Below are 26,498 nucleotides of genomic sequence, written 5' to 3'. Positions count from 1 at the left end.
TTAATTTATATTGATTTATTTTAAATTAATAATATTAACCATATCTGATTTATTTTATAATTATATAATTATAATTTATATCCGATTAATTTTAACATTTATATTATTATAATTTATTATTATTTTTAGGTTTAGATTGGATTAATTTGGGATTATTTTAGTCAAACTAGTTAAATACATATATATATATATATATATATATATATATATATATATATATTCTACTATATATACATATATTCCAGTTAATGTTTATTCTTTTTCAATAAATGCAATGTTTAAGGTTTTAGCTTTAATTAAATATAATAACCCTGTTCTGGAGTCCACTGAGGAACCTGAAGACTTAAAATAAAATTAAAAAAAAAACTAAAACAACTAAAAACCAAGATATAATATATTTTTATTTACTCCTAAAGAAAAACAGGATGGATATATGAGGAAGCTTCATTTAAAAAGTGTGATTTAAACTTCAAAATTCATGGAAATTAATGCAATATTAAAACACCTTGATTATGTTCATTGAGAGTAAATATTTAACTTGTTATGCCGAGCTCTAAAACACTTTATCAGGTAGAAATTGTGAATTAAAATATTTTTTTACCATGTGAAATTAGCAATAATTTATTTATTATTATTTTAATATTTATTTTTATTTGCATTATAACTACATAATTATATTATATTTAAATATAATTCTATTTTAGGTACCTTTATGTACCAGTAACATGTACCTCAGAAAACATCAAGCACTTGATGAGGGCCTTTAGATGTGGTTGTAGTGTCAAAAAGGCTGAAAACCACAGAGACTCCATGCTGTTTTGATTTAAACCGAGCTCATTGGATAACACACTGACCGATGGTGCGGCTGGGCATGGAGGACAGGACTCTGAGCGTGTCAGATGACCAGCGTTCTTCAATCAGAGGATCCGTCTGCTGCGGCACGTCTCTGTCGGCCTCCAGACACTCGACATCATCTGAGATACAGAGATCTGTCAGACTGCTGTCTGATGTCACTGGAGGTGTGATCTGACCTCTGCCCTCCTCCTCCAGGTCAAGCGGGGTCATCTCGATGACATCATAAGGGTAGTGACACTGTTCCTGGATCAGCTGACTGAATGAGTCATGAACCCAATCCTCATCTTCTGGAATCCTGATGCACGAAACACAGAACACAAACAATCACTGCCCGCTCTGAAAGACTGCATCTATGTGATCAAAAATACAGTACAAATTGTGTAATCATTTTACAATTTAAATCATCTGTGTTCTGTGTGAATCTGTGTTAAAGTGTAATTTATTTCTGTATTTTCAGCATCATTCCTCCAGTCTTCAGTGTCACATGATCTTCAGAAATCAGAATAATATGATGATTTACTGCTCAAGAAACATTTCTGATTATTATCAATGTTGAACACAGTTGTGCTGCTCAATATTTCTGTGGAAACTGAAACATTTTATTTTTCAGGATCCACAGATGAACAGAAAGTTCAGAAGAGCAGCATTTATTTTAAATAAAGACACTGATAACAATTTACTTGAAGCATTTATGTATAATGCATTAAAAAGCTATTCATAAAAGACTTGTAATACATTATATCTTATAATCGTAACCAAAGTTAAAATGCATATTATATATTTTCATATTCCTTGTTGACTGCCATATAACAATGATTATGATTACTCATAAGATCATACACTGAATTATAATGAGGCAGAATTTAAATATTTTAATAATGTGTTCCTGATAAAAAAAAGTGTTCCTGAAATCTTTTGTCAAATGTTTTTAATGCCATTTTTGATCAAGTTAATGTGTCCTTCATGAATAAAAGCATTCTTACTTTTTTTTCTCATTATTCATTTTTAATCAGCTAAAACAGAAATATATCCATGAACACATCTATTATAAAACTGACTCAGTAATAGGGATGTAACCATTAACACTTAGTGTTCCTGTAGCTCAACTGGTAGAGCTAATCACGAGCTGGTTGAAAATCCATTCAAATGTGAGATGATTCAAATCAGTTGAGATGCTAAACAAATCATGATTTAGTTAGGGAGGAGTTTATATTGAGGGGAACTTCCTGTCTGTAGAAAAGTTTCTTTTCATCTAGCCTCTGTGTAATGCATATTAATGTTCATAAGTGCAGCGCTGCACTAGTGATACAGTGTTTCCTTGGTTACCGCTGTAAACAAAGCAGCGCTGTTTACAGCGGTAACCAAGGAAACACTGTATCACTAGTGCAGCGCTGCTTTGTTTACAGTGGTAACCAAGGAAACACTGTATCACTAGTGCATCGCTGCTTTGTTTACAGCGGTAACCAAGGAAACACTAGTGCAGCACTGCTTTGTTTACAGCGGTAACCAAGGAAACACTGTATCACTAGTGCAGCGCTGCTTTGTTTACAGCGGTAACCAAGGAAACACTGTATCGCTAGTGGAGAGCAGCTTTGTTTACAGCGGTAACCAAGGAAACACTGTATCACTAATGCAGAGCTGCTTTGTTTACAGTGGTAACCAAGGAAACACTGTATCACTAGTGCATCGCTGCTTTGTTTACAGCGGTAACCAAGGAAACACTAGTGCAGCACTGCTTTGTTTACAGCGGTAACCAAGGAAACACTGTATCACTAGTGCAGCGCTGCTTTGTTTACAGCGGTAACCAAGGAAACACTGTATCACTAGAGCAGCGCTGCTTTGTTTACAGCGGTAACCAAGGAGACACTGTATCATTTGTGCAGCTGCTTTCTTCACAGCGGTAACCATGGAAACGCTTTAAGCTCCACCTGCTGGCAGAGAGTGGATCTGCTTCTCGTTCAGCTCATCTGCTGTTTCTGTTTCATAAAGATATTTTTTATTTATAGCTTTACAAAACTGAAGTCAGGCCATTCTGTTTTTGCTTCAAATTTCGAACTTATACAATCAAATTTAGATGAAAAACTGCTCTTGTTGCATGTATGCTGCATCTTTGTTTGGATCCTGATTAAAATGCAGCGGCTTCCTCTCATTTTAAATGGAAAGAGCACAGACAAAGCCTTAGTTTGTGTATATGAAGAGATTATTTTATTTGTGTACCTTTTTTTATTTGATTTGGGGCTTGTTTTAAAATTTCTAATTGGTTTTGTTATTTACATTTACATTATATTTACCATTTTATGATTTACCAGATGCTTTTATCCAAATGAGGACAATAGAAGCGATCAAAACCAACACAAGAGCAATAATATCCAAGTGTTATATTATTATTTTATCATAGTCTTATATTTTAATATTTTCAATTGTCAAAAAGAAACGAGCAGCATTTTGTCCAAGCAATAATAAAAGGACATATTTAATTTATAATTTGTCTCTCAAAGTGAATTGAATCGAATCGTGAGTGAATCATTACATATCTACTCAATAATGTCATGAATCACACACACACACACACACACAGGAAGAACACACCCAGAACACACATGAAAGAGCAGAGTAAAAAGTGTAAAAAGTCACTTACTCAAAATCAGAGACCCGATCAGCGTCAGAAGTGACCCCGCCGTCCATGATTGGTGCTGCGCTCACCTCCCGATCCTCATCGTCCAGAACACCACAGACAGAAGGAATGCCAGCGATCCGAGCTCTTATCCTGTTCAGACCTGTCCGAGATCACACACACACACACACTTAATGGAGATCAGAAGGTGTGTCAGAGTAAAAAACTCATTATCAGCCCTGGTACAGTAACACAACCAGAGATCCCTGTACTAAAACTTTCATTTGGATGCTTTTTTTCTGGTTAAATAAATGCATAAATGAATGCATGCACGACAGAGCTTTTATTATTTGCTGGTTTATCGCTACATCAGACTAAACACACACACAATGCTTCTTCAGCTCAATCATCTGTTTAGACGCGTCTTCAACCACAAACTGATTCTACTGATGACTTTCTATTCGTTCTGCTTTTAAACTCCAGTAACTTTGTAACACTGACACTCTTACTAAATGTATCTGATCTTATATTTCCTTTGTTTTTTGTTAAGTACAATTAAAATTTCCTATCATCATGTTAATGGCCTTCTGTATTATTTATATACTATAATAGTTATCAATATTTAGAATTAGCTTTTATTTTTACATAAATTTCAGTTTTAGCAATTTAGTTAAGTATCATTGTCATAAGCTTAATTTACTTTTATTTCAGTTCAAATTTTTTTTTTTAGTTAGTATTTTACAACTTCAACTTATTCCAGCTGTCATTAATTTCCTTAAATTTTACACATAATATTTATATTTCAGCTTTATTTCAAATAACAAAAACGCTTTATAATAGTTTTAGTTAAATAATTTTTGGATTCCAATTTAACTGTTAAATAAAATTGTATTCGTCAAAAATGCATGTCCAATGAATTTAAATAATGAACATTTTAAACAATTTTAATATAATATTAAAATTCAATATTTTTACAATAATAGAGCACTATGAAATGTTGCTTCTTTTACAGAAATTATTAGTTTCTATTTACATTTTTCTGGATTTATCTATGTTTAATGTTTTCCGCATCGCTGGAATCGTATTGCCCTATGTGTATTTGACGTGTGTGTGTGTATTTGACATCCTGATTACAAGTGTGGGAGTGTTGTGAAGGAAAACATCCCTCTAGGGGACCAGAACGTAATTTGAAACACATCCAAAGGAAGGGAGTTTACATAAGATCATTGTGTGAGAACAGCAAACTGACTGCACTGGCACATCTGGAACTGGAAAACTGTGCGGTCCTGTACGCTTACGTTACACCGAAAACCTCTCCAGGACTTGATGGAAACACCGCAACATCTGGAGCACATCGTGGGTGAAAGAGCAGACGGAAAATCTGCAGAAATACCCCGAGAACAATTCACCTTCATTCAGATTCAGAGACACAACGGGCTCCTTCTGTTCCATGACAAATAATATCTGTCCGAATTAATTCAGAATAAGACACAATCGCAGCCTTTCACGCTTCAGATTAATCAGATTCTGATCTCATTCCCATAAATACCACATTCTCATCCAAATTCATGACAATAATGGAAATCTGTGACAAATTTGAAGGTTCGTGATGTTTCCAAACTTTTAGGCATCACGTCTGTGCATCATAAAACCCCAAAAACTTCTGATATGGATGGAGTCTGATATCCAAACGCAGGTATTGAGACACAGACGATGAATTTAAAGTTTAGGTTGAAGACATTGACAAAACGATGCATGGTTTTACCATGTTTTGGCCATATAGCATGGCAATTGCATGCTTTTTTTTTAAGTACACTGGTAAATACCAGATTCTCATTTAAAATCATTGCAAATCTGTGACAAATAATATATCAAACGTGAACTTTGTGGTTGTTTCAAACCTAGTGTTCTCCCTATACAAAGGCAGCACATTTGAAAAGTATCATGTTTTTTTTTTTTAAACCACGTTTTGGACAAGTACCACGGAAATATCACGTTTTGTTTTTGGAAATAAACAATGTATAGTTTATAATAAAGTTACTATAGCATCTGATACAGTAACTGATTTGTATCTGTTCTACAGATGTCACATCTCTCGTGTTTGATTACTGTAAACGGTAAACAAACGTGATTTTAACGCTGAACTGAGATGTTACTGTTTTACACCTGCGGAAGTTCAAACGCGCTTGGTTGATCCGCTCAAGTCCTCATATCAACTTCATCTCATTAAAACTCTATTTTATTTCTGTCTGTAGTGAATAAATCAAGTAGATAAACCGTTACTCACCGCTGCTTTCTGGATCTCCGTGTACAAAACTTCTAATGACACCGACTCACTAAAGTCCGAGTCAGTTCAAGTGAATCGATTCAAACGTTTCAAACGACTCTCGACCTCTCACAGCGTTTCGCGGCTGTTCGCGAACTGGTTCAAATGAATCAACAAAAAAGAATCGGCTCCTAATGAACATATCGTGTGATACATTACAAAGACCGAGACACTTTAGTTTCCGGTGGGAGGGGTTGAGATGATTTATCACCACACACAAACACGCACAATACTTTGTATAATGTTTTATAATCACACAAAGCGTGTATTATATAATCAGGGGATACTATAAGCGTAAATTAAATTACACACAAGAAGGTCAACAACCTTAGTAATTTAAAAATAGTATGAGGTGGTTCATTGAACCTTTGGTTTCAGTCAAACACACATCAAAACAAGGGCTTAAGTTAGACTTCTCCTTAATTAAACTAGATTCTAAAGTGAATCTGACTCAGTATAAAACAGAACTCTTCCCTGCTTCAGTTCAGTTCCTGTTCAGATGCTCTTTGAAGCATAAAGATGTGCGGTCTGTGTTATTACTCATCACTCTTTCTTTCTCTCTTTCTGTCAGAAGTTATTGTCTGTCTATTGCTGATGGAGGAAGTTGATTTCGGCAGCCAGAGGATGTGTGTGAAACTCTTCTGCTGAATTTGGTTAATTTGTGTTGCTCAAGGTTGAGATTCTTGTGTAATGACGTCAAGATGCAGTTCCATAAACATGTAAACAATGATGACTGTGCATTAATCACAATATCAGTGACTGTGTATGAATCATCCACAAAACATAATCATGAAACGTAATGTATGTTTAGCCACATTAAGAGCTTGTAGAGTTCCCTCAGTGTGAAATATGATTTTACAAGAACTGAGGAAGTCGTGTAAGTGTGTGAGCGAACAGCAGAGTGTGTAAGAGTAACTCTGATTCAGGTTATTAAACGTGAGACTTTGAGTCGAGGTCTCTGAGATCTGCTTCTCATATTTAGACGTGACACCCACTCGTTCATCACAGGACTTCCTGCAGACACACACACAGAAGTGTTGAGGAGAGGAGCGCTCTCACTTGCTCTGTGTTTGTCTGTGAGGATGATGGAGAAAGAAGACGGGAAATCAGCTTCCCACAGACTCGTATCAGGTAAAGAAGCCTGCTTTAGAAAAAGACAAAAACTTACAATACATTGTCTTCAAAAGTGCTTTTTAACCAGTTTTTGGTTTCTTCATGTGTCTGAGAGCATTTACACTCTTCACAATGCTTTAAAATGGTTCTTTATTTGCACTGATGGTCCTCAGTCACTGCACAGAGGTTCTTTAGATCAGGGGTTTCAAACTGTGGTGCAATGTTTAGAGAAAGTGTAAAAAAAACTAATGAAATAAAAAAGATTAAAATACAGTGCATGCATAATTGAAAGGCAAGTCTGATTATATTTTTTTAAAAGCATGTTTTATCATATTTTTATAATTACTATTTATATAATTTATAAGGGAAAAAGTAATTTGTGAAATGTGCTTGAAAAAAAATAAACTTGCAATTATGCATGCACTGTAAACAAGTAAAACGCATAAACAAATAAATTAATAATTAAATATATATATATTTTTTAAATAAATAAATAAATATTAGATTAAAAATGTTAGAAATAAATTAAATAAGTAAATGAGAATAAAAATAAGATTAAAAGTTACAAATAAATACATCAATAAAATACTATGACAGCCAGGCAAGGCAAGTTTGTTTATAAAGCACATTTCATAAATATCGGTGATTCAAAGTGCTTTACATAACAGAAAGTAAAATAATAATGTGAAAAATAATTGCAAAAATAAAACAAGGAATTTAAAAACTTTGAAAATGATTAAAAAATTTACTTAAAAAGAATTTAAGACTGTTCCGAATATAAAAATTATTATACCTAAAATACAGTGCGATCAGTTCGGACATCGCACAGTGCTCATTCAATAAATGCACAGCTAAACAGGTGAGTTTTGAGTCTAGATTTAAAAGTGACTAATGTTTTAGCACATCTGATCTCTTCTGGAAGCTGATTCGGACGGCATAATAACTAAAGGAGGACTCCCCTTGTTTTGTGTAGGTTTATATTCAGTGAACATATCTGCAATATATTTCGGTTCTCGGTCATTGAGTGATTTATAGATGAGTAAAAGTACTTTCAAATCAATCCTAAATGTAACTGGAAGCCAGTGTAAGGACCTGAGGACTGGTGTGAGATGTGTCAGATCTTCTGGTTCTGGATGAGCTGCAGCTGTCTAATGCTCTTTTTAGGAAGAACGGTGAGGAGCCCATTACAATAGTCCACCCTGCTGGTGATAAAGGCATGAACAAGTTTCTCCAAGTCTTGACTGGAAACAAAACATCTAATTCTTGCAATGTTTTTTAAATGATAGTATGCTGATTTAGTTACTGCTTTGACATGACTACTGAAACTAAGGTCTGTCTCCAGAATCACACCAAGATTCCTGACTTGATTTTTAGTTGTTTGACCCCTAGAGTCAAGGTATGCATTCACCTTGAACACTTCATCTTTGTTTCCAAATGCAATGATTTCAGTTTTTTCCTTGGTTAACTGAAGAAAGTTCTGGCACATCCAATTATTAATTTCATCAATGCATTGGCAGAGGGAGTCAGTGGAGCTGTAGTCATTTGGAGATAAGGCTAGGTAAATCTGGGTATCATCAGCATAGCTGTGATAGGCAATCTGGTTCTTTCTCATTATTTGACTTAGTGGTAGCATATACAGGCTAAACAAGAGCGGTGCAAGAATTGAGCCTTGTGGGACTCCGCATGTCATGGACGTCCACTTAGACTTATGCTCTCCTAGACTCACATAATAGCCTCTCCCTTCTAAGTATGATCTGAACCATTTGAGTACCATCCCAGAAAGCCCGACCCAGTTTTCCAGTCTCTCTAGTAGTATGTTATGATCGACAGTGTCAAACGCAGCACTGAGATCTAGCAATACCAGCACCGATATTTTGCCAGAGTCACAATTTAAGAGAATAACAGATTGAAAATTGTCCAGGTATCCATTTGAGTTTAAGTATTTGCTCAACTGATTAAAAACTACCTTTTCTATAATTTTGCCTATAAAAGGATTATTAGATATTCGTCTGCTGTATAATTGCTCAAAATGGTGTTATCAAGATTGCTCTTTTTCAAGAGGGAACTGCTGTTTTCAGGGAGTTTGGAAATGTCCCAGAAAGAAGTGTGTCAAGATAGCAGGTTGATGATTTTAGGTGCTCCACTATCTCTTCCAAAATGTTGCTATAAATTGCTTAAAAAATAGATATAGTATCTTCTTTTTGATATTTAGACAAAAAGAGTACGAGTGTTAAGTTACTATTTATAATGTTTGAGGAGAAACTCTGTCTAGCTGTGGCTAGTTCCACATCGAAAGCGTGAAGACTATCTTTATAGATGCTATAATGATTTCAAGTTTCGTCTTCCTCCACATCCGCTTGGCTTTTCTGCTTTGTCTTTTCACAGTCTGAACTGCTGTTGATCTTCTCCAAACTGATTTCTGTCTGTTTGTTTTCTTACTGACTATTATTGGAGCAATATCATCAACAGTGTTGGGCAGTAACGTGTTATTAGTAACGCGTTACTGTAACGCAGTTCCATTTAACAGTAACTAATACTGTAACGCATTACTTTTAAATAAATTAACTCTGTTACCGTTACCATATGATGAATTGTCCATTACTTTTTAAAAAGTTAATTAATTTTGACTGAAGTGCAGCCTAACCTGTTTCCAGCAGTCGGCAGTCATGGAGAGTCAAGGCGAGAGCAACACGAGTTTCTCAAAGTGGAAATATTCTCATTATTTCACATTAGTTGAGCATAAAGCATTTATGGGGAAGTCGTGGCCTAATGGTTAGAGAGTCAGACTCCCAATCGAAAGGTTGTGGGTTAGAGTCGCGGGTGGGGGGAGTGCATGTACAGTTCTCTCTCCACCTTCAATACCACGACTTAGGTGTGCATGAGCAAGCCATCGAATCTCAAACTGCTCCCCGGGCACCGCAGCATAAATAGCTGCCCACTGCTCCGGGTGTGTGCTCACAGTGTGTGTGTGTGTGTGTGCTCTTCGGATGGGTTAAATGCAAAGCAAAAATTCTGAGTATGGGTCTATGGAAGCATATGGGTAGCATTATTCAATTTGGGATGTAATATGCAAAATGACAATGCAATATGTAAAATGGCAATGCATTTCTGTATTTACATTTACATTTTCCAATACATTTGTGCAACGTTGGGTGCAAAATGAAAATGAAAATTAAATTACATAAGTTTCATTTGCCATTTCATACACCAGTTTTAATATGTAAAATGAATATTAATTTTAACGCTTTATAAGTTGCAAAATTAAAATGAAAATATATTACAGAAATGATTAGATATGTCTAACACGTTCAAGCAAAAACTGTGGCAAAATGATCATTTAAATGCTATTTTTCTTAAATGCATTAACACTCACAGTCAAGACACTTAGGATTGCATTTCATTCAATGACCCGCAATGAATGTAGCAAAATTCAGTGTGCACATTGAAAATGCATTCCGAGCCGATCACGTCTCCGCCCCCTCCCGCCCTGTCAATCACTGCTTGAACAAGGCGGGGCTTACAGAAGGTCAAGGGACTCAAGACTCAAGAAGAGGATTCAAGTGAGAGAACATGGACAAGACAGTTGGTCCGTGTACGTTTTGATCATTTTATGGTTTATAGCTTCAATATTTCATTCATTCGCACTTGTGGGCGGAGCTGAAGCGCTCCTTTCATCTGATTGGCCGAATCGCTGCGCCTTCAGCTCGGTCTTGTCATTCTTTCAGGCAGAATAAGAGTCAGTGCGAGTGAAGCACTGTAATGTCTGAAACTACGCTCACTGTTAATTAGCATAATATTTGAATCAGATGTAGCTGGGCACATAATTCGTGCTGCTGAGACCTGCAAATTATTTCTAGGTTATAGTATTGTATGAATATTGTCCCACTGATAAATACAGTGCAAATAGTTCTGTCCCTTTGGATAAAAGTGAAGTGGAAATAATAATCAATAATAGACTCAACAGTTCCATGTCTGTAACATTTACCACTCTCATCTTTTAAGTCATAAGGCACTAGGTATGTGTGTGTGTGACATTAATAAATAATTGTAAAAATTAATATAGTTAAATTTCTAAATAAAAATAGTAAAATTAGCTCTATGCTGCTCAGTGCTCCTGTAGCCTACCCCAGAGCGCCCTCTCGCGGCTGTAGTCGGTAATGTTTTCTCTTGGTCCTGAATAAATGGGACTTATAATCCAGTGCGATTTATATATGTTTTTTCCTCGTCATGACGTATTTTTGGACTGATGCAACTTATACCGAAAAATACAGTTAACATTATTATTATTATTTATTATGAGAGTAATTGACACAGACTAAAACTTTAATGTTTCACCCAATTCAGCTCAGATCTTCAGACTCATCTGACTCGTGTTGCTTGTATAACTGGCCAGACTTACCTACCCAAAAAATTCCTATTTAATTTTATTTCATATATTTAACTATATTTATTTCCACTTCACTGTTATCCAAAGGGACAGAACTATTTGCACTGTTTCTATCAGTGGGACAATATTTATACAAAACTACAACCTAGAAATAATTTGCAGGTCTTGACAGCCACATTATGTGCCCAGCTACATCTGATTCAAATATTATGCTAATTAACAGTGAGCGGTGGTTTCAGACATTACAGTGCTTCACTCGCACTGACTCTTATTCTGCCTGAAAGAATGACAAGACCGAGTTTAAGGTTGAGCGATTCGGCCAATCAGATGAAAGGAGCGCTTCAGCTCCGCCCACAAGTGCGAATGAATGAAATATTGAAGCTATAAACCATAAAATGATCAAAACGTACACGGACCAACTGTCTTGTCCATGTTCTCTCACTTGAATCCTCTTCTTGAGTCTTGAGTCCCTTGACCTTCTGTAAGCCCCGCCTTGTTCACGCAGTGATTGACAGGGCGGGAGGGGGCGGAGATGTGATCGGCTCGGAATGCATTTTCAATGTGCACTTTGAATTTTGCTACATTCATTGCGGGTCATTGAATGAAAATGCAATCGTAAATGTCTTGACTGTGAGTGTTAATGCATTTAAGAAAAATAGCATTTAAATGATCATTTTGCCACAGTTTTTGCTTGAACATGTTAGACATATCTAATAATTTCTGTAGGCTAATACATTTTCATTTTAATTTTGCAACTTATAAAGCGTTAAAATTAATATTCATTTTACATATTAAAACTGGTAAAACTGGTGGCAAATGAAACTTATGTAATTTAATTTTCATTTTCATTTTTCACCAAACGTTGCACAAATGTATTGGAAAATGTAAATGTAAACACAGAAATGCATTGCCATTTTGCATATTACATCCCAAATTGAATAATGCTACCATATGCTTCCATATTGGGTCACCATACTTGGCTGAATGTCATGTCACTTCACTTCACTTTAAAGACAAAAACCTTTTAGTCAAATGTATTGAGTTTGAGACCACTACTTTAGAAGATTTCACCATCCAATTTGAATGATTTAAAAGACTTAAAGTTGTGGTTTAAGTTTATTACATAATTCGCCTTTTTTATTATTATTACAAATTCATTTTGAAACTATATAGCAGCGTGGCCCTTGCGATTATTCTCCCTTCGAAGTGCCCTCTGAAAGCATTAATCATGGCCAAATAGCACACAGCCATTGTTTCGTTTGTGCGAAGAAACGGTGTTTGTCAAGTGAGTTATCTTTGTAAAAACATTCCAAAATACATATGTCTCATATAACAATATTGGTAAAACAGTGTGTTAGAGGTTTTCACTTATATACAATGTTAACACTCAAATTACAGTATTTTTATAGTAAATACATTTTAAATTTTAAATGAATGTCTCCAAATAAAGTAACAAAAAATGTATAAATAAGTGAGTGATTTTGTTGTTTTTACAGAATTAGAATATAGAATACTCTCTACAAATGTGTTTGTGTGTGAATACATATACAGATATTGAACAGGAATTATGTCAGATTAAACAAATGGTTTAAACTGCAGTAGTGGCTGGATGCTACACAGGTGTCAGGACGTATGGGCGAAGAGGACATGTCTCCAGCAGCCAGCTATCACGAAAGCCATGCACCCTCTTCAGATACCTGCAAACTGCAGAAGTGTCCCACACAAAAGCATGTGTGCTTCCATCACCCACCCATCAGGCCGTCACCCACCACCTCCATACATTTCCAACAGCATAATAATGCAGTGTAGCTAACAATTGAATATAAAGCGTTGTTTCTTCTTATTGCCCTCTGAAGATGTGAAGCCTGATGTTGAAGGGCCAGACTGGAGAGGGCCTGATGTTGGAGGCCTGGACTTTGAAAGCAAAGGCCTGGTTGATGCACATGTATCCATATCTCCAAGGATCCTTCCATTGCAACAGGCCCCAGGATAGCCAAAACTGTCTCTTCCTCTGTAGGGACAGGAGGAACTGAACTGATACCCCATCAGTCTTGTTTGCTTCCCTCTTACGTGCCACAGCCCTCTGTTTTGTCACACTTGAGAAGTCCCTCCACTTATTCCTGACTTTGTCTGGGCTTTGTCCATATCCAGCTAGCATCGTTTATTTTTTATAAATTTATTTTTGTCAGCATTTGTAATGCTATTTTTCAGCTTTGAAAATAGCTGGACTTTAGCTACTATTTTCCACCTCCTCGAAAATAACTGCAATTTCAAGCTTTCAAAATTGTGGTTTTCGTGTCATTTTCATTGACACCTCAGAATGGTAAGAAGACATAAATAGGAAAGATTGAGCAAAATAAGCAATAGTACATCACAGTTTTTCAGAACCCATCTTTTTTAAATTGTGGTTAAGTAGGCTATCAATATTACATAAGAAATAGTATTTATTTGAAATTGTGAAATTATTGACATTGGGATCAGAAAAGTAAATAAACCAATATTACTAAATATATGAATATATAATATATTATTTATTATTTATTAAAAATAAAACCAAATTACTGTAGGTGGCAGTATGTGCTCATGTCTCCAGTCAGCCATTAGATCAAAGAAGAAGAAGAACAACGGCTCAAACCAAAGTAGTTTGAACTATGGATCTGCGACACAGGTACCATGGTTTCGGGAAACAGTCGTGACTAGGTCGTTTCTTTATCATAACGATGCATCGTACTATGGTGGTTAATCTGCGAGCTAGTCGTTGTACGGGAAACACACCCCAGTTTGGGAGTTCGTAGCTTGTTCGTGAATCATTTGAATCATTTCGTGAGTTCGGATCGGTTTCGCGAATCATTTGAGTCAATTCAGGAGTTCGTAGCGGGTTCGCGATCATTTGAATCAGTTTGGGGATCGCGAATCATTTGAATCAGTTCGAGAGTTCGGAGCGGGATCGCGAATCATTTGAGTCAATTCAGGAGTTCGTAGCGGGTTCGCGAAACATTTCAGTCAGTTCGGGAGTTCGGAGCGGGATGGCGAATCATTTGAATCAGTTTGGGGATCGCGAATCATCTGAGTAAATTCGGGAGTTCGGAGCGGCTTCGCGGATCATTTGAATCAGTTTGGGGTTTGCGAATCATAGCTGTATATGGATCTTACACTGCATTATTCGGTGTATTCAAATGCATTTATGAATGCATGTGAATGATCACAAAATTCAAGATATGGGGGTTAGAAAATGTATATATTTATATCATTTTATGTAGTTAATCAATATCACACGAAGAGTGCCATTTCAGTTTTTCTCTAAAAATCAGCATGATTAAAATGTGATATTAAGTTACTACAAACAATAATTTAATTACAAATACAAAATGTTGCAGAATAATGTAAAATATGAATGAATAATAGCCTAAAGAACCTTTGTGCCAAAAGGGTTCTTTCTTGTCATTATAGAACCTTTTCTTTGGAGTTGAGTAAAGAACACTATGGTTCTATACAGAACCCCAATGAACCCTTTTTTCTAAGAGTGTTGTCCAGTGTTGGGCAGTAACGTGTTATTAGTAATCACTTTAGTTGAGCATGAAGACAAAAACCTTTTATGTTTAATGTAATGTAAGCTGTGTCTTTCTGGTTCGAATGTCCCATCCTAGCCATGAATTTCCAATCCGTGTACTCAGATTTTGTAAATCGTATCCAAGGTTTTTGAATCTCTACCACGAATTCATAATCTGTGCGCACATAAAATACGAAAGATGCTACAATGGCCTTTTTTTTCCTATTTCCTCCTCTTGTGGTATGGCATGGTTTGAAGAATCAAAGCTAACTTTAGGCCTGGCATATCTGTTGTAATGCATGGCTGCAAACCCCTTTATTTTTAAGAGTGTCTTAATAATCGCTGCTGTTTGTTGGCACAGCGGAGAGCTGGAGCTCAGATCTGTCAGGCGACTCGTGTGAATACTATCAGACGGAGATATTCGGTCTGTTGCCGAGCTCACAGGCTTATCGGAGGCTTCACGCAGACGGCGTCTCTGACCCTCAGGTTGAGAGTTTGGACAGACGCTCCTGGAGCCCCAGCGTCCCGCTCCGAGATCTTCCCGTCTGTCTGCAGGACAAGAGAGACCTCCGGTGAGCATGAGACACACTGCACACCACTGACAAGAACAGAGAGAGAAAACCAGGTCAATTTGGTTACTTTTACTGAATGACTTCAAATGAGTTCAGTTAAGAATCTTTTAAATGGGTGACTGGTTTTTGTATTAATTTGGAATTTTTGAGTGGGTTTAAATTGAGAATCAGTTTTATTTATTTGTTTATTTACTTTTCTTTGAATGATACAAATATTACCAATAATACCAAAAAAAAGAAAAAAAAAGAAAAAGAAATATATATATATATATATATATATATATATATATATATAACAGACGTTAATAATAAATAACATTAATTAAACATGACTGAGTTTTACATCTTGATTTTTCTTGTTGTTGTTTTTTAAAGCATTTAATGTTTAGCATTTTAATTTACATTAAAACTTTTTTTTTTATGTTTTAATTTTTCTTGTTTTTCTTTTTTGAAGCAAGCAATCAGTTAGATTTTATAAACAATGACCATAAATAATGGTACTTTATTTTCACTGAAAAAAAATACTGATACTAATATTGTCTTAATTTAAACCCACTCAAATACTCCAGTTTATAGCTTGATTTTATTGATTTTATTTTTAAGCATTTTAATTTAGGCTTGATTTTACAATTTATTTTACTATATATCTTTTTATTGGTATTTAACAAGACAATAAATACTGGTGTATGCAATAAACTGTATAAAACAACTTTTAACAAACTCAAAAATTGATTTTTTTTTTTTTTTTAGCATTGGAAAAAAAAATGAATTGCGATACGTAAACTCAGAAATCACAGAAAAAAAGTAAAAATTGCAAAGGGCCAGAAAAAAAGATCACTATGTACACTTGTGTCAATCAGAGAGCTGCAACACCTGCAGAGACGCAGCATTGGCTACTGGGACTCCTGGAGGCGGAGCCAGCAGAAAACAAGGCGGCGCTTAAAGGAGCAGTTGGGTGGGGCCTTATCAGGATTGTTGCTGTGGAAACACACGCTCCATAAGATCGAAGGTGACTGTGAGTGTGTTGAGTGTAGGTGAGTAGATGATGCTCAGACGGTTAATCGTATGTGATCCGCTGCACAGGTCAGTTTGGGGTTGGGGTGAAGGCGTACTTCGTGTTCCTGCGGTACCTGCTGTGTCTGAACCTGCTGTACAGCATCATTATCACCGGAACCGTGCTGACGCCGACGCTAATTTCCAGAAACTACTCAAGTACTCATGGTTTGTTCGACTGAGGGTCAGGGGTTAATACTGATGCACTAATCCTGACCTGAGATCAAGTAAAAACACATTTTTATCTTTTTAGAATCTCCGGGATTCCAGACCTACTCATTTAAAGACTTTTTTGTCGGATCAGTAAGTACTTTTATCATGGTCCACTGAAAACTCACTTGAAATGACCAGAGAGCAAGCAGAAGTCATGTGGCTGATTATACTGCATTTGAATTTGACTATATATGGATTTATATTGAGTCTTTTTTCCAGGGTGTTCTTGAAACCTCTCCAGTGTTTCATAGTTTCTACAGTTATGGGTCTCTTGATTCAAAATGTCCAACTTCTCCAATCCTCTTTCTACTTGGCATGATCTCTGTCCTCTTCCTCAGCTACATCATGGTGGTCCGCAGGTCAGATCATTTACCTTTGAGCTATTAAACTAATTAAGTTTTATCAGCTTCTAATGGCAGCCTGCATTTGCTATACTTGAGGGACATGGTGATGGGAAAAACACAAGACAGGTGAAAAAAAAATCTAATTTCAATGCTTTGGCATTCATAAACGTTTTGTGTTCCCCTGAGAAACTTTGCATTCCCTCACAAAACTTTTGAGTTTTGTTTTTCAAGAAATGTTACATTTTTACAAGTGAATGTAAAGTGAACACACAAGTTTTATGCAATGTTTCTCAGGGAACAAAAGTTTCTTGGAGAGTGCGACATTTTTAGAATGCAAGTTTTACGAGAAGGTTTCTTGGAATACGCAAAAGTTTTAACACGCAAACGCAACATTAATATCGAAATGCAGAAGATTTTTTAATCTTTTAATCTTTTTCCATCACAAGTCCCTGTAGTATCTTGGAACACTGATCCCCATTGTGCTGCTCTCTTCAGGACGGTGGTCGGCTACAAACACTCGTGGCTCACAGGAAACCGCTTCAGTTCCAACATGAGTTACAAGGTCTTCTGTGGGTGGGATTTCTCCATCCAGAGCCCTGAAGCAGCGTCACTGAAACACAACTTCATCAGGAACGAATTCAAGGTGAGAAGTCATGTCAGTCTCATAGAGAGTGAGTTTATAGATGGGTTAGCATACTGGAACATTAGCCCCACTGGATGACCTTTGACCTCTGCTCCAGATGGATCTAGAAGAGCAGACGTTTCAACAGAGAGTCCAGCAGCGAACGCTCAAACACTGGGTTCAGCTCATCTTGCTGCGAGTCTTTCTGAACTTCCTCGTGCTGGTTCTTCTGGGCAGCTCATTCATTCTGAATTTTTTTGCCAGACGTTTGTCACACACTGAGGTAGAAATATGAAGTAAAATGATTGAAGCAACTCTACACAACTTTTAGTGGTTGAAGCATAAAGCTGCAAGTTAATTGTGGAAAAACAGTGAATTAAGATATATATTATGTATGTTTGGTTTATATAATGGTTAATGTCCAGGCATCATTCTCTCTCTCCGTCTTCATTATTTAGTGTGGGAATCAATGGACTGTGTGTCTGATGTTGAAGTATCTTCCTGCGATCACAATGACGACAGTAAACTACATACTTCTACACGTCTTTAGTAAGATCTCAAAGTTGGAAGATTACTCGCTCACCATCCAGTTGAACCTCACTCTAATCAGGTCAGACAGGTTAAATTCAAAGTGTATTTTTATAGCGCTTTTTACGATACAAATCATTGCAAAGCAACTTTGCAGAAAATTAAGATCCTACAATATTTAGTAGTAGCTTATCTGTCAGTTTATGTGCATATAACAGGAATTTTCAGAAAAAGTAATACAAGACGTAGTCAACCAGATGATGAACATTATTAACAGCAATTATTATATGATGCAATCACATTTGTAGCAATACAAACCCAATTCCCCAAACAATAGGGCACTGTACAAATTGTGAGTAAAAAAAATCTCATAAACTTATATTTTATTCACAATAGAATATATATAACACATCAAATGTTGAAAGTGAGACATTTTGTAATGTCATGCCAAATATTGGTTCATTTTGGATTTCATGAGAGCTACACATCCCAAAAAAGTTGGGACAGGTAGCAATAAGAGGCCGAGAAAGTTAAATGTACATATAAGGAACAGCTGGAGGACCAATTTGCAACTTGTTAGGTCAATTGGGAACATGACTGGGTATAAAAAGAGCGGTAACACTTTATTTTACAGTCCTGTTCCCCTTGTTCATACTATGTACTTATTATAGTAATTATAATAAGTACATAGTACAAGAATTTGTCACGAAAACAAATTCCTCGTATGTGTAAACATACCTGGCAATAAAGCTCATTCTGATTCTTCTGATTCTGACAATAACTATGTAATAACTAGGTACTACCCTGGAACCTACCCCTAAACCTAACCCTACCCCATGTAGTTACCTTTTATTACCAGAACTTTCTTAGATAAATACACTGTAAGTACACTATAGGTACATGTAAGTACTCTTACTGTAAAATAAAGTGCAACCAAAAGAGCCTCTTAGAGTAGCAATGTCTATCAGAAGTCAAGATGGGCAGAGGATCACCAATTCCCCCAATGCTGTGGTGAAAAATAGTGGAGCAATATCAGAAACGAGTGTCTCAGAGAAAAATTGCAAAGAGTTTGAAGTTATCATCATCTACAGTGCATAATATCATCCAAAGATTCAGAGAATCTGGAACAATCTCTGTGTGTAAGGGTCAAGGCCGGAAAACCATACTGGATGCCCGTGATCTTCAGCTCTTAGACCGTACTGCATCACATACAGGAATGATACTGTAATGGAGATCACAACATGGGCTCAGGAATACTTCCAAGAAACATTGTCGGTCAACACAATCCACCACGCCATTCGCCGTTGCCGGCTAAAATTCTATAGGTCACAAAAGAAGCTTTATCTAAACATGACCCAGAAGCGCAGGTGTTTTCTCTGGGCCAAGGCCAGTTTTGGAAAACTGGGATGCCGTGTCATCTGGACTAAAGAGGACAAGGACAACCCAAGTTGTTATCAGCGCTCAGTTCAGAAGCTGCATCTCTGATGGTATGGGGTTACATGAGTGTGTGTGGCATGGGCAGTTTACACATCTGGAAAGACACCATCAATGCTGAAAGGTATATCCAAGTTCTAGAACAACATATGATCCAATCCAGATGTCGTCTCTTTCAGGGAAGACCTTGCATTGCACCTCACATTTGCAGACTGTTATAAAAAGAAGAGGGGATGCCACACAGTGGGAAACATGGCCTTGTCCAAACTTTTTGGAGATGTGTTGATGCCATGACATTTAAAATCAACTTATTTTTCCCTTAAAATGATACATTTTCTCAGTTTAAACATTTGATAGGTCATCTATGTTGTAATCTGAATACAATATTGAAACTTCCACATCATTGCATTCTCAAACTTTTGTGGAATCTGGTTTGTAATTGTTAGTTCTGTCTGTTGTTCTGTACATGTCATGTACTTTAACCTCTGATGTGTTATAGTTACAAGTTCATGTGGTGTTAAACTTATGTGAGTATCAATCCCATGTGCAGGAGCATTTTCCTAAATTTGGCGTCTTTGGGCATCTATCTTATCTTCCTCATTGTTCAAGTTTCTTCAGATAAAACCAAGGTTTGTTTAGTGGGGAAAAGTTGTTTCTCCTATTTTATTTTTCTTGCCAACAATTTTCAAAGATGCCAAATTATGTAATTATAGCTCTTTAGACTTCTTGAATATATATATATATATATATATATATATATATATATATATATATATATATATATATATATATATATATATATATATATATATATATATATTTCTAATATTGTATTATATTGGATTATTTAACTTTCTTTTTTCTTATATTACTGCTATTTTCAATCTCTTGCTGTGTAATTCCTATGAATGTTTGCGCTATGTCTGTAATTGTACAGAAATTCCTTATCTGTAAATATATTTGGCAATCAAGCTCTTTCCTGCTTCTGACTTCTGAACTATTGACTCATTCGTTACAGTTTTTATTTCTCCTCAAATGAGATCTAACTTATCTGTTTTATCAGTGTGAAGAGAACGTGTTTGGAAAGGAGATGTACAGACTTACCATCTTAAACTTCCTGATGTGTTTCTTCAATGCATTTTTTGTGGCCTACCCAAGAACGTGAGTTATTAATTTATATAACTCCTTTAATACTTAATTGAACCCCATATATGTCAAATATTTAACTGGAGATTTTTTTTAAGTCAGTACCAACATAACAGCACATTTGCATGTTCACAGCTCTCCGGTGTCGGTTACTGTCCATATAACAAAAGTATTGCGACCAAACACAAACACCACAAAGTTTCTTACTGGAATGCAAAACTTCTGTTGGTTAACATAAAGTCTCTAAGGGAAATGCAATGGTTTTGCAACCAAATAAAAAACTTTTGCATTTAACTAGAAAATGTACAATTTGGTTTGGAGTTTCTCAGGGAATGCAAAAGTTTTGCGAACCAGTAAAAAGTCTTGCGAGTGAACAAAAATTTTGTCTGGGAACACAAAGTTTTTGCGAGTGAAAGCAACGTTTCTCAGGGGAGCGCAAATGTATTATTATTTTTTGTGAACACAAAGTTTTCCAAGCAAATGCAAATGTTTTGTGAACAAACAAAGTTCCTCTGTGTAATGTAAAAGTTCTGACTCTGCTTCAGCAAATGACTGCATCTCATCATAGGTTATTGGTGGAGAGGTTTCCTTCATCACATCTGGCGCAGATATTAGGCAAGCAGCAGTTCGAGATCTCCTTCAATGTTCTGGATCTGGTCAACAGTCAGACGGTCACATGGGTCGGTGTGTTTTACTGTCCTCTACTGCCGGCCATCAGCGCCATCAGGTTCCTGTTCCTCTTCTATTTCAAGAAGGTTTGATGTTTCATTTACTTCAGTAGATGAATTGGTATATATAATAATATTTCACAATATAAAATTTGAAATTCCTTTAATTCCTGTATTTTCGATCAAATATATGCAGCCTTGATGGGCAGAAGAAACTTTTTGGGATCCCAAACTCCCACATATTTCTGTTTCTATCAGTTCACAGTGGTGCGGTGTTGTGTTCCGGCTCAGAGAATGTTCCGGACAGCCAGTTCGTCTGTTCTCTTCCATTTCATGCTGTTGTTGGGTCTCTTCATGGCTATGATCACATTAATTGCCAATATCTTCAGGTACTAGCCAATGCTGATCAATAATTATAATATAGTGCACTTTAAGTCAAGTCAAAACCATTGTTTTTTCATGCACTGGTCAGTTTTGAGATGTGTCTTTAGAATACACCCAAAATACTAGTTTAAGTGTACTTTATCTATTTGCGTCTGTAGATTTAAATTCTAATACATACCTTATAAAAGGTTTTTCTCCACTTCTGCGTCACTAACAAACACCAAACTTAGCAGTTTTATTCCTCTCTATATTCTGAAGGATTTTTCTGAGGGGTTTGTGAATATATCATTCTCAATGTTTTATTCAACATTTAACAATATGATGCATTTTTTTTCTGGCGGTCGACAGTATTTTCTTAATTATGGAGTGATATCCTCCCTCCAGAATTGGTCTCCTTTCAGATTAGTGGAAATAAAACATCAGAAATACAAATTTTAAGTGTTTATTTTATCACACTATCTATTTACATCTGTAGATTTTAACTGCAATACATATCTACACATTTAAGGCACTTAAAGTTATTTTCTCAAAATGAGTTTTTTCTAAACTTCTGAAGTACTTACAAACACCAAAACTTACAGTTTTATTCCTCTCTATATTCAGAAGGATTTTACTGAGGGGTTTGTACATTTATCAATCACCTGAGTATTTATTCCTAAAAACATGGTAAAAATATAATTTTTTCTGTATATTTCACGTTATTTTCTGATTTATGGAGTGATAAAAAGAAAAATCCAAAATCCCTTCTGTAAAAACCTTCAACTCTAACATGGCAACAAAATCAAACAAAAGTTTTTAACCTGACTTAATCTGGGGTTCAGAATTATTTCCTGGAATTGTATGCGAATTAATGCGTATTTAATTAGACAATGCCAGAATTTATGAAAACTTACAAAAATACAAAAAACTTGTCTTAATACACTGTCATTAATCAACTGGGGAAAGCTAGGTATACTCACCTGTGCTGCCTTAATAAAAGGAAAAAAATTAAACACCTATTCTCTAAATATTGGCTGTCTAGACTCTTGTAATAACTGAACTTATTCTAGTTTCTCACACATTCATAAACCCTATCATCTTCTCCCGTAAGGTTTGAACAGGGTAACTGTGGCCCTTTTGAAAACACAACCGTGTTTATTGTGACCAGTGGGTGTATAGAGGAGAAGCTGCCCGGTCCGCTCAACTACATCTTATCTGAGGCCTTCGCCTTCGCTCTGATACTGGCTGAGGTGTAAGTGTGTGTTTATGTACTTCTGATGCAGGTGCGATGGAATCAGGATTAGTAGTGTTGAAATAAAACCAAAAATGCTTACTGAACATTAACTAAAATATTAATATTTGTGATCCTGCAGCACAAAAGCAGTCACTGAGGTATATTTGTAGAATAGACGACAATACACTGTATGGGTCAAAATTATACATTTTTCTATTATGCCAAAAATCATTAGGATATTAAGTAAAGATCATGTGCCATGAAGATATTTCGTAACTTTTCTACCATGAATGTATCAAAACTTAATTAGTAATATGGATTGCTAAGAACTTCATTTGAACAACTTAAAAGATGATTTTCTCAATATTTAGATTGTTTTGCTCCCTCAGATTCCAGATTTCCAAATAGTTGTAACTCAGACAAATATTGTCCTCCGAACAAACCACACATCACTGGAGAGCTTATTTATTCAGCTTCAGATGATGCATACATCTCAATTTCGAGAAATTGACCCTTGTGAATGGTTTTGTGCTCCAGGGTCACATATAAACACTTACTTTAGTTAAAAAGTCCACATTTCTCATGTTTGTTTAGTTTATGTTAAAATACAGAATTACTATATTAAAATAAATTCTATAAACAAAATTTACTTTAAGTGGAAAAAAATATTAGAATGTAAAATTAAAACTATATAGACAAAAAACTAATAAAAATGATAAAAACAAACGACAAATGACTAAAATAAAAATAAAAACACAAAATATGAAAATTTAATATAATGCAAAATATTAACAAAATAGTATAACAATACTAAAATAATACTGCATGCTGTAGTTTTGTAACTAATGTGTTCAAGAGCATAGAATTGAGTAGAGATGCTGCATGTTGATGCAATGTTCATTTATAAGCGGTTCTTCATATTCACAGAGTCATTCTGACGTTGTACGTGTCTCGCAGACGAGCAAATCATATAGCCATGGGGAGACTAAAGGACATGTTGGTGATGGTAAGTGACAGAACTTAAAAAAAGAGCAGAAGAAGAATTGCATTTCTTCAGCAGATGCTTTTCTGCAAAGTGACATATGAATAAAAAAAATTAACATAATTTCCATGCAAGAAATGCAATTTCAGATCCCGCTTGCAAACATTAACTGTCCTATTTCTACCTTTATTTTCTCTACAGTGCAGCTCTGATAAACGTTTCCTGGTGAAGCAGCACTCGGCGATCATGAGACGACAGCAGAGGACATGTTAACATCACGTGAAATAAATATAACAAAACTAAAACAAACAGTAACTTAAACTCTTCATTTATAAAAGTGCAGGAAAATAAACTGCTGCAAGGATTGATCTAAAGCTACTCAGCAAACAGTGGTCTATGTGTTTATAAGTATCATGGAGAACTGTTTTTGGTTTTAATATAAACGCACATCAGGGGGGAAATAAAATAAATTCACCAAATGTGTGACATGAGTCTTTTAAAGTTTAATTTTCTGATTTCATTTCATTTCATTCCATTAACCCATAAACCTGGGTTTATAATATTAGGTCAAAGTTCACCTAAATGTCAGTTTAATGTGTAAAGTAACGATGACTATTTACAGATGTTTCCTACAGATTTATTGTCTGTCACTTTAAATGCTTTAAAAATATATGGATTTTAACTGTCTGTTTTATTTTATCCAAAGCAACTTACATTTTATTCAGGCTATATAATATTATTACTTTTTTTATCCGTATGTGTGTTCCGTGGGACTCTACCACTGAACCACTCACACCATTAATGTTGTTACAGTCTTCCCCATGATTGTGTAGCCTAGTGAACCCAACTGAGAGACCATTGTGAAGACTCAGGAAACATTTGCAGGTGTTTTGAGTTGATTCGCTGATTGGCATGTCACCATATTCAAATTTGTTGAGATAGTGAATTGGTGGGTTTTTGTTGAATGTAAGCCAAAAGCGTCACAATTAAAAGAACCTAAGATTTAAACTACTTCAGTCTGTGTGCATTAAATTTATTCAATACATGAGTTTCCACAAGTTGAAAAATGAAACCATAATAGTTTCCTGTAATAGTGCTAACCGACTGAATAGGTTTAAATACACAGTATTCAGGTCTATTTTTAAACCTTGTCAATGTATGTTCAAACTTTTTAATTTATTAAATCTATTTTTGTCACAATATTTAAGCTGATTCTAAGCAAATGAAAGAAATGCATAATGAAAATTTGGCTGTTCATACTTTTTAATTTATACAATTTTTATTTTTTTGCAATGAACTTCTTTATGCTGATTGTAAGCAATTGAAATGAAAGCATTATGAAAAGATGATTATTTAGATGCAATCCAATATATGCACAATGCTTCATTAAAAACTAAGCCGTTTTTAATTTTTTTTAGATTTCACGCAAGTTCGGTTGATCTCTGTGCTGGTGGTTTGCTTCTAAAACTTCTAAAAAGCTTTTTTCAGTTATTTTGAATAATATATTTATGCACTTTTGCCAATTTAGTATTTTTTTATATGACTATTTAAGTAAACATTTTTAAATATCAGTTTTATTTTTAAGTTCGTTATTAATTTATTCAAGTTTTTCGTCTAGTATAATTTAATTTAATAAGTAATTATTTTTTTATGTCTTTTTATATCAAATTTTCAATTGAGGTTTAATCTCTTTTTGTTTATTTACAGTTAGTGAAGTGAACTCCTCGTCAGAGCTCCACTGGCTCTCTGGAGATGCTCTCAGAGTGGACGAGGCAAGTGAAATGCATTCTGGGATATATTCATGCAAATCTCAAAGCCAGATGACTATCAAGCCGAGATAGTCCAGCAGCCGAAACCTCATGCCTTCAATACACTGAAACAACACTTCACATCTGCCCCCATTCTTACTCTCCCAGATCCACAGCTGCCCTTTGTCCTGGAGGTGGATGCCACCTGTTTGATATAATAAGAAATACACAACTAGTTGCATATGACACAGATATGTTATGAATGCATTTGTTTAATTTAGTATTAGAAAGCAAAGAAGGCAATAAGATTCTCAGTTCATTAACATGCTCCACTGTGGAAATTAGTGCACTGACATCAGTATCACACACACTTCCTTTAATCACCTACTTGAGATGAAAAATAGTTTATTATAGACTTATTATAGCATTGCTATAGGACTGTGACTCATAACAGGTTTATTGCTCAGGATGCTGAGTGAGAAGTTATTTGAAGGAGCATTTCTCCAGAAGGCTGCCCTAACAACCAGTATGTTTTGAACAACACTATTAGGCACTCATTATTATTAATACTCAACGATACCTTGTGGCATTCAGTGAAACTGAAACAGATTGTTAAAAGTAATGTGTTACAATATTGCGTTACTCACTAAAAAAGTAACTAATTACATTCATACAGGTAGTTACTTTTTATGGAAAATAATACATTATATGTTACGATACATTACTTTCATGTTACTTGTTGAATA

General features: G+C 35.4%; 2 protein-coding genes across 3 annotated transcripts in view; one reads left to right on the top strand and one right to left on the bottom strand.

Annotated features, from left to right (window-relative positions):
* Positions 1–5,906, bottom strand: part of LOC113055563 (transmembrane channel-like protein 6) — a 16,856-nt gene extending 10,950 nt beyond the window's left edge. The window contains exons 1-4 of one of the 2 annotated variants that reach the window (XM_026221955.1): positions 5,757–5,906; positions 3,494–3,632; positions 975–1,150; positions 855–944 (exon numbers count right to left, since the gene is read on the bottom strand). In XM_026221955.1, the coding sequence (XP_026077740.1) occupies positions 855–944; positions 975–1,150; positions 3,494–3,540 (313 nt within the window). In that variant the 5' untranslated portion in view covers positions 3,541–3,632; positions 5,757–5,906. Of the gene's footprint in view, positions 1–854; positions 1,151–3,493; positions 3,633–5,756 lie in introns of both variants that reach the window. The other variant, XM_026221954.1, reaches the window with a different exon arrangement.
* Positions 5,907–6,799: 893 nt separating this feature from the next.
* On the top strand, positions 6,800–24,912 carry LOC113055562 (transmembrane channel-like protein 7). Its single transcript, XM_026221953.1, has 16 exons — positions 6,800–6,926; positions 15,207–15,417; positions 16,278–16,426; positions 16,501–16,638; positions 16,724–16,773; positions 16,903–17,042; positions 17,523–17,670; positions 17,768–17,932; positions 18,108–18,259; positions 20,162–20,240; positions 20,675–20,772; positions 21,326–21,512; positions 21,684–21,814; positions 22,900–23,040; positions 23,950–24,028; positions 24,206–24,912. Exons 1-16 carry the CDS (start codon positions 6,878–6,880, stop codon positions 24,275–24,277), a joined length of 1,989 nt encoding a protein of 662 aa, XP_026077738.1. The 5' UTR covers positions 6,800–6,877; the 3' UTR covers positions 24,278–24,912.
* Positions 24,913–26,498: the final 1,586 nt, after the last annotated feature.

Source organism: Carassius auratus, chromosome 36, assembly GCF_003368295.1.
Source record: "Carassius auratus strain Wakin chromosome 36, ASM336829v1, whole genome shotgun sequence".
Classification (NCBI taxonomy): Eukaryota; Metazoa; Chordata; class Actinopteri; order Cypriniformes; family Cyprinidae; genus Carassius; species Carassius auratus.
Note: the sequence above shows the minus strand (reverse complement) of the source record. Positions and strands in the feature narration are given on the sequence as shown.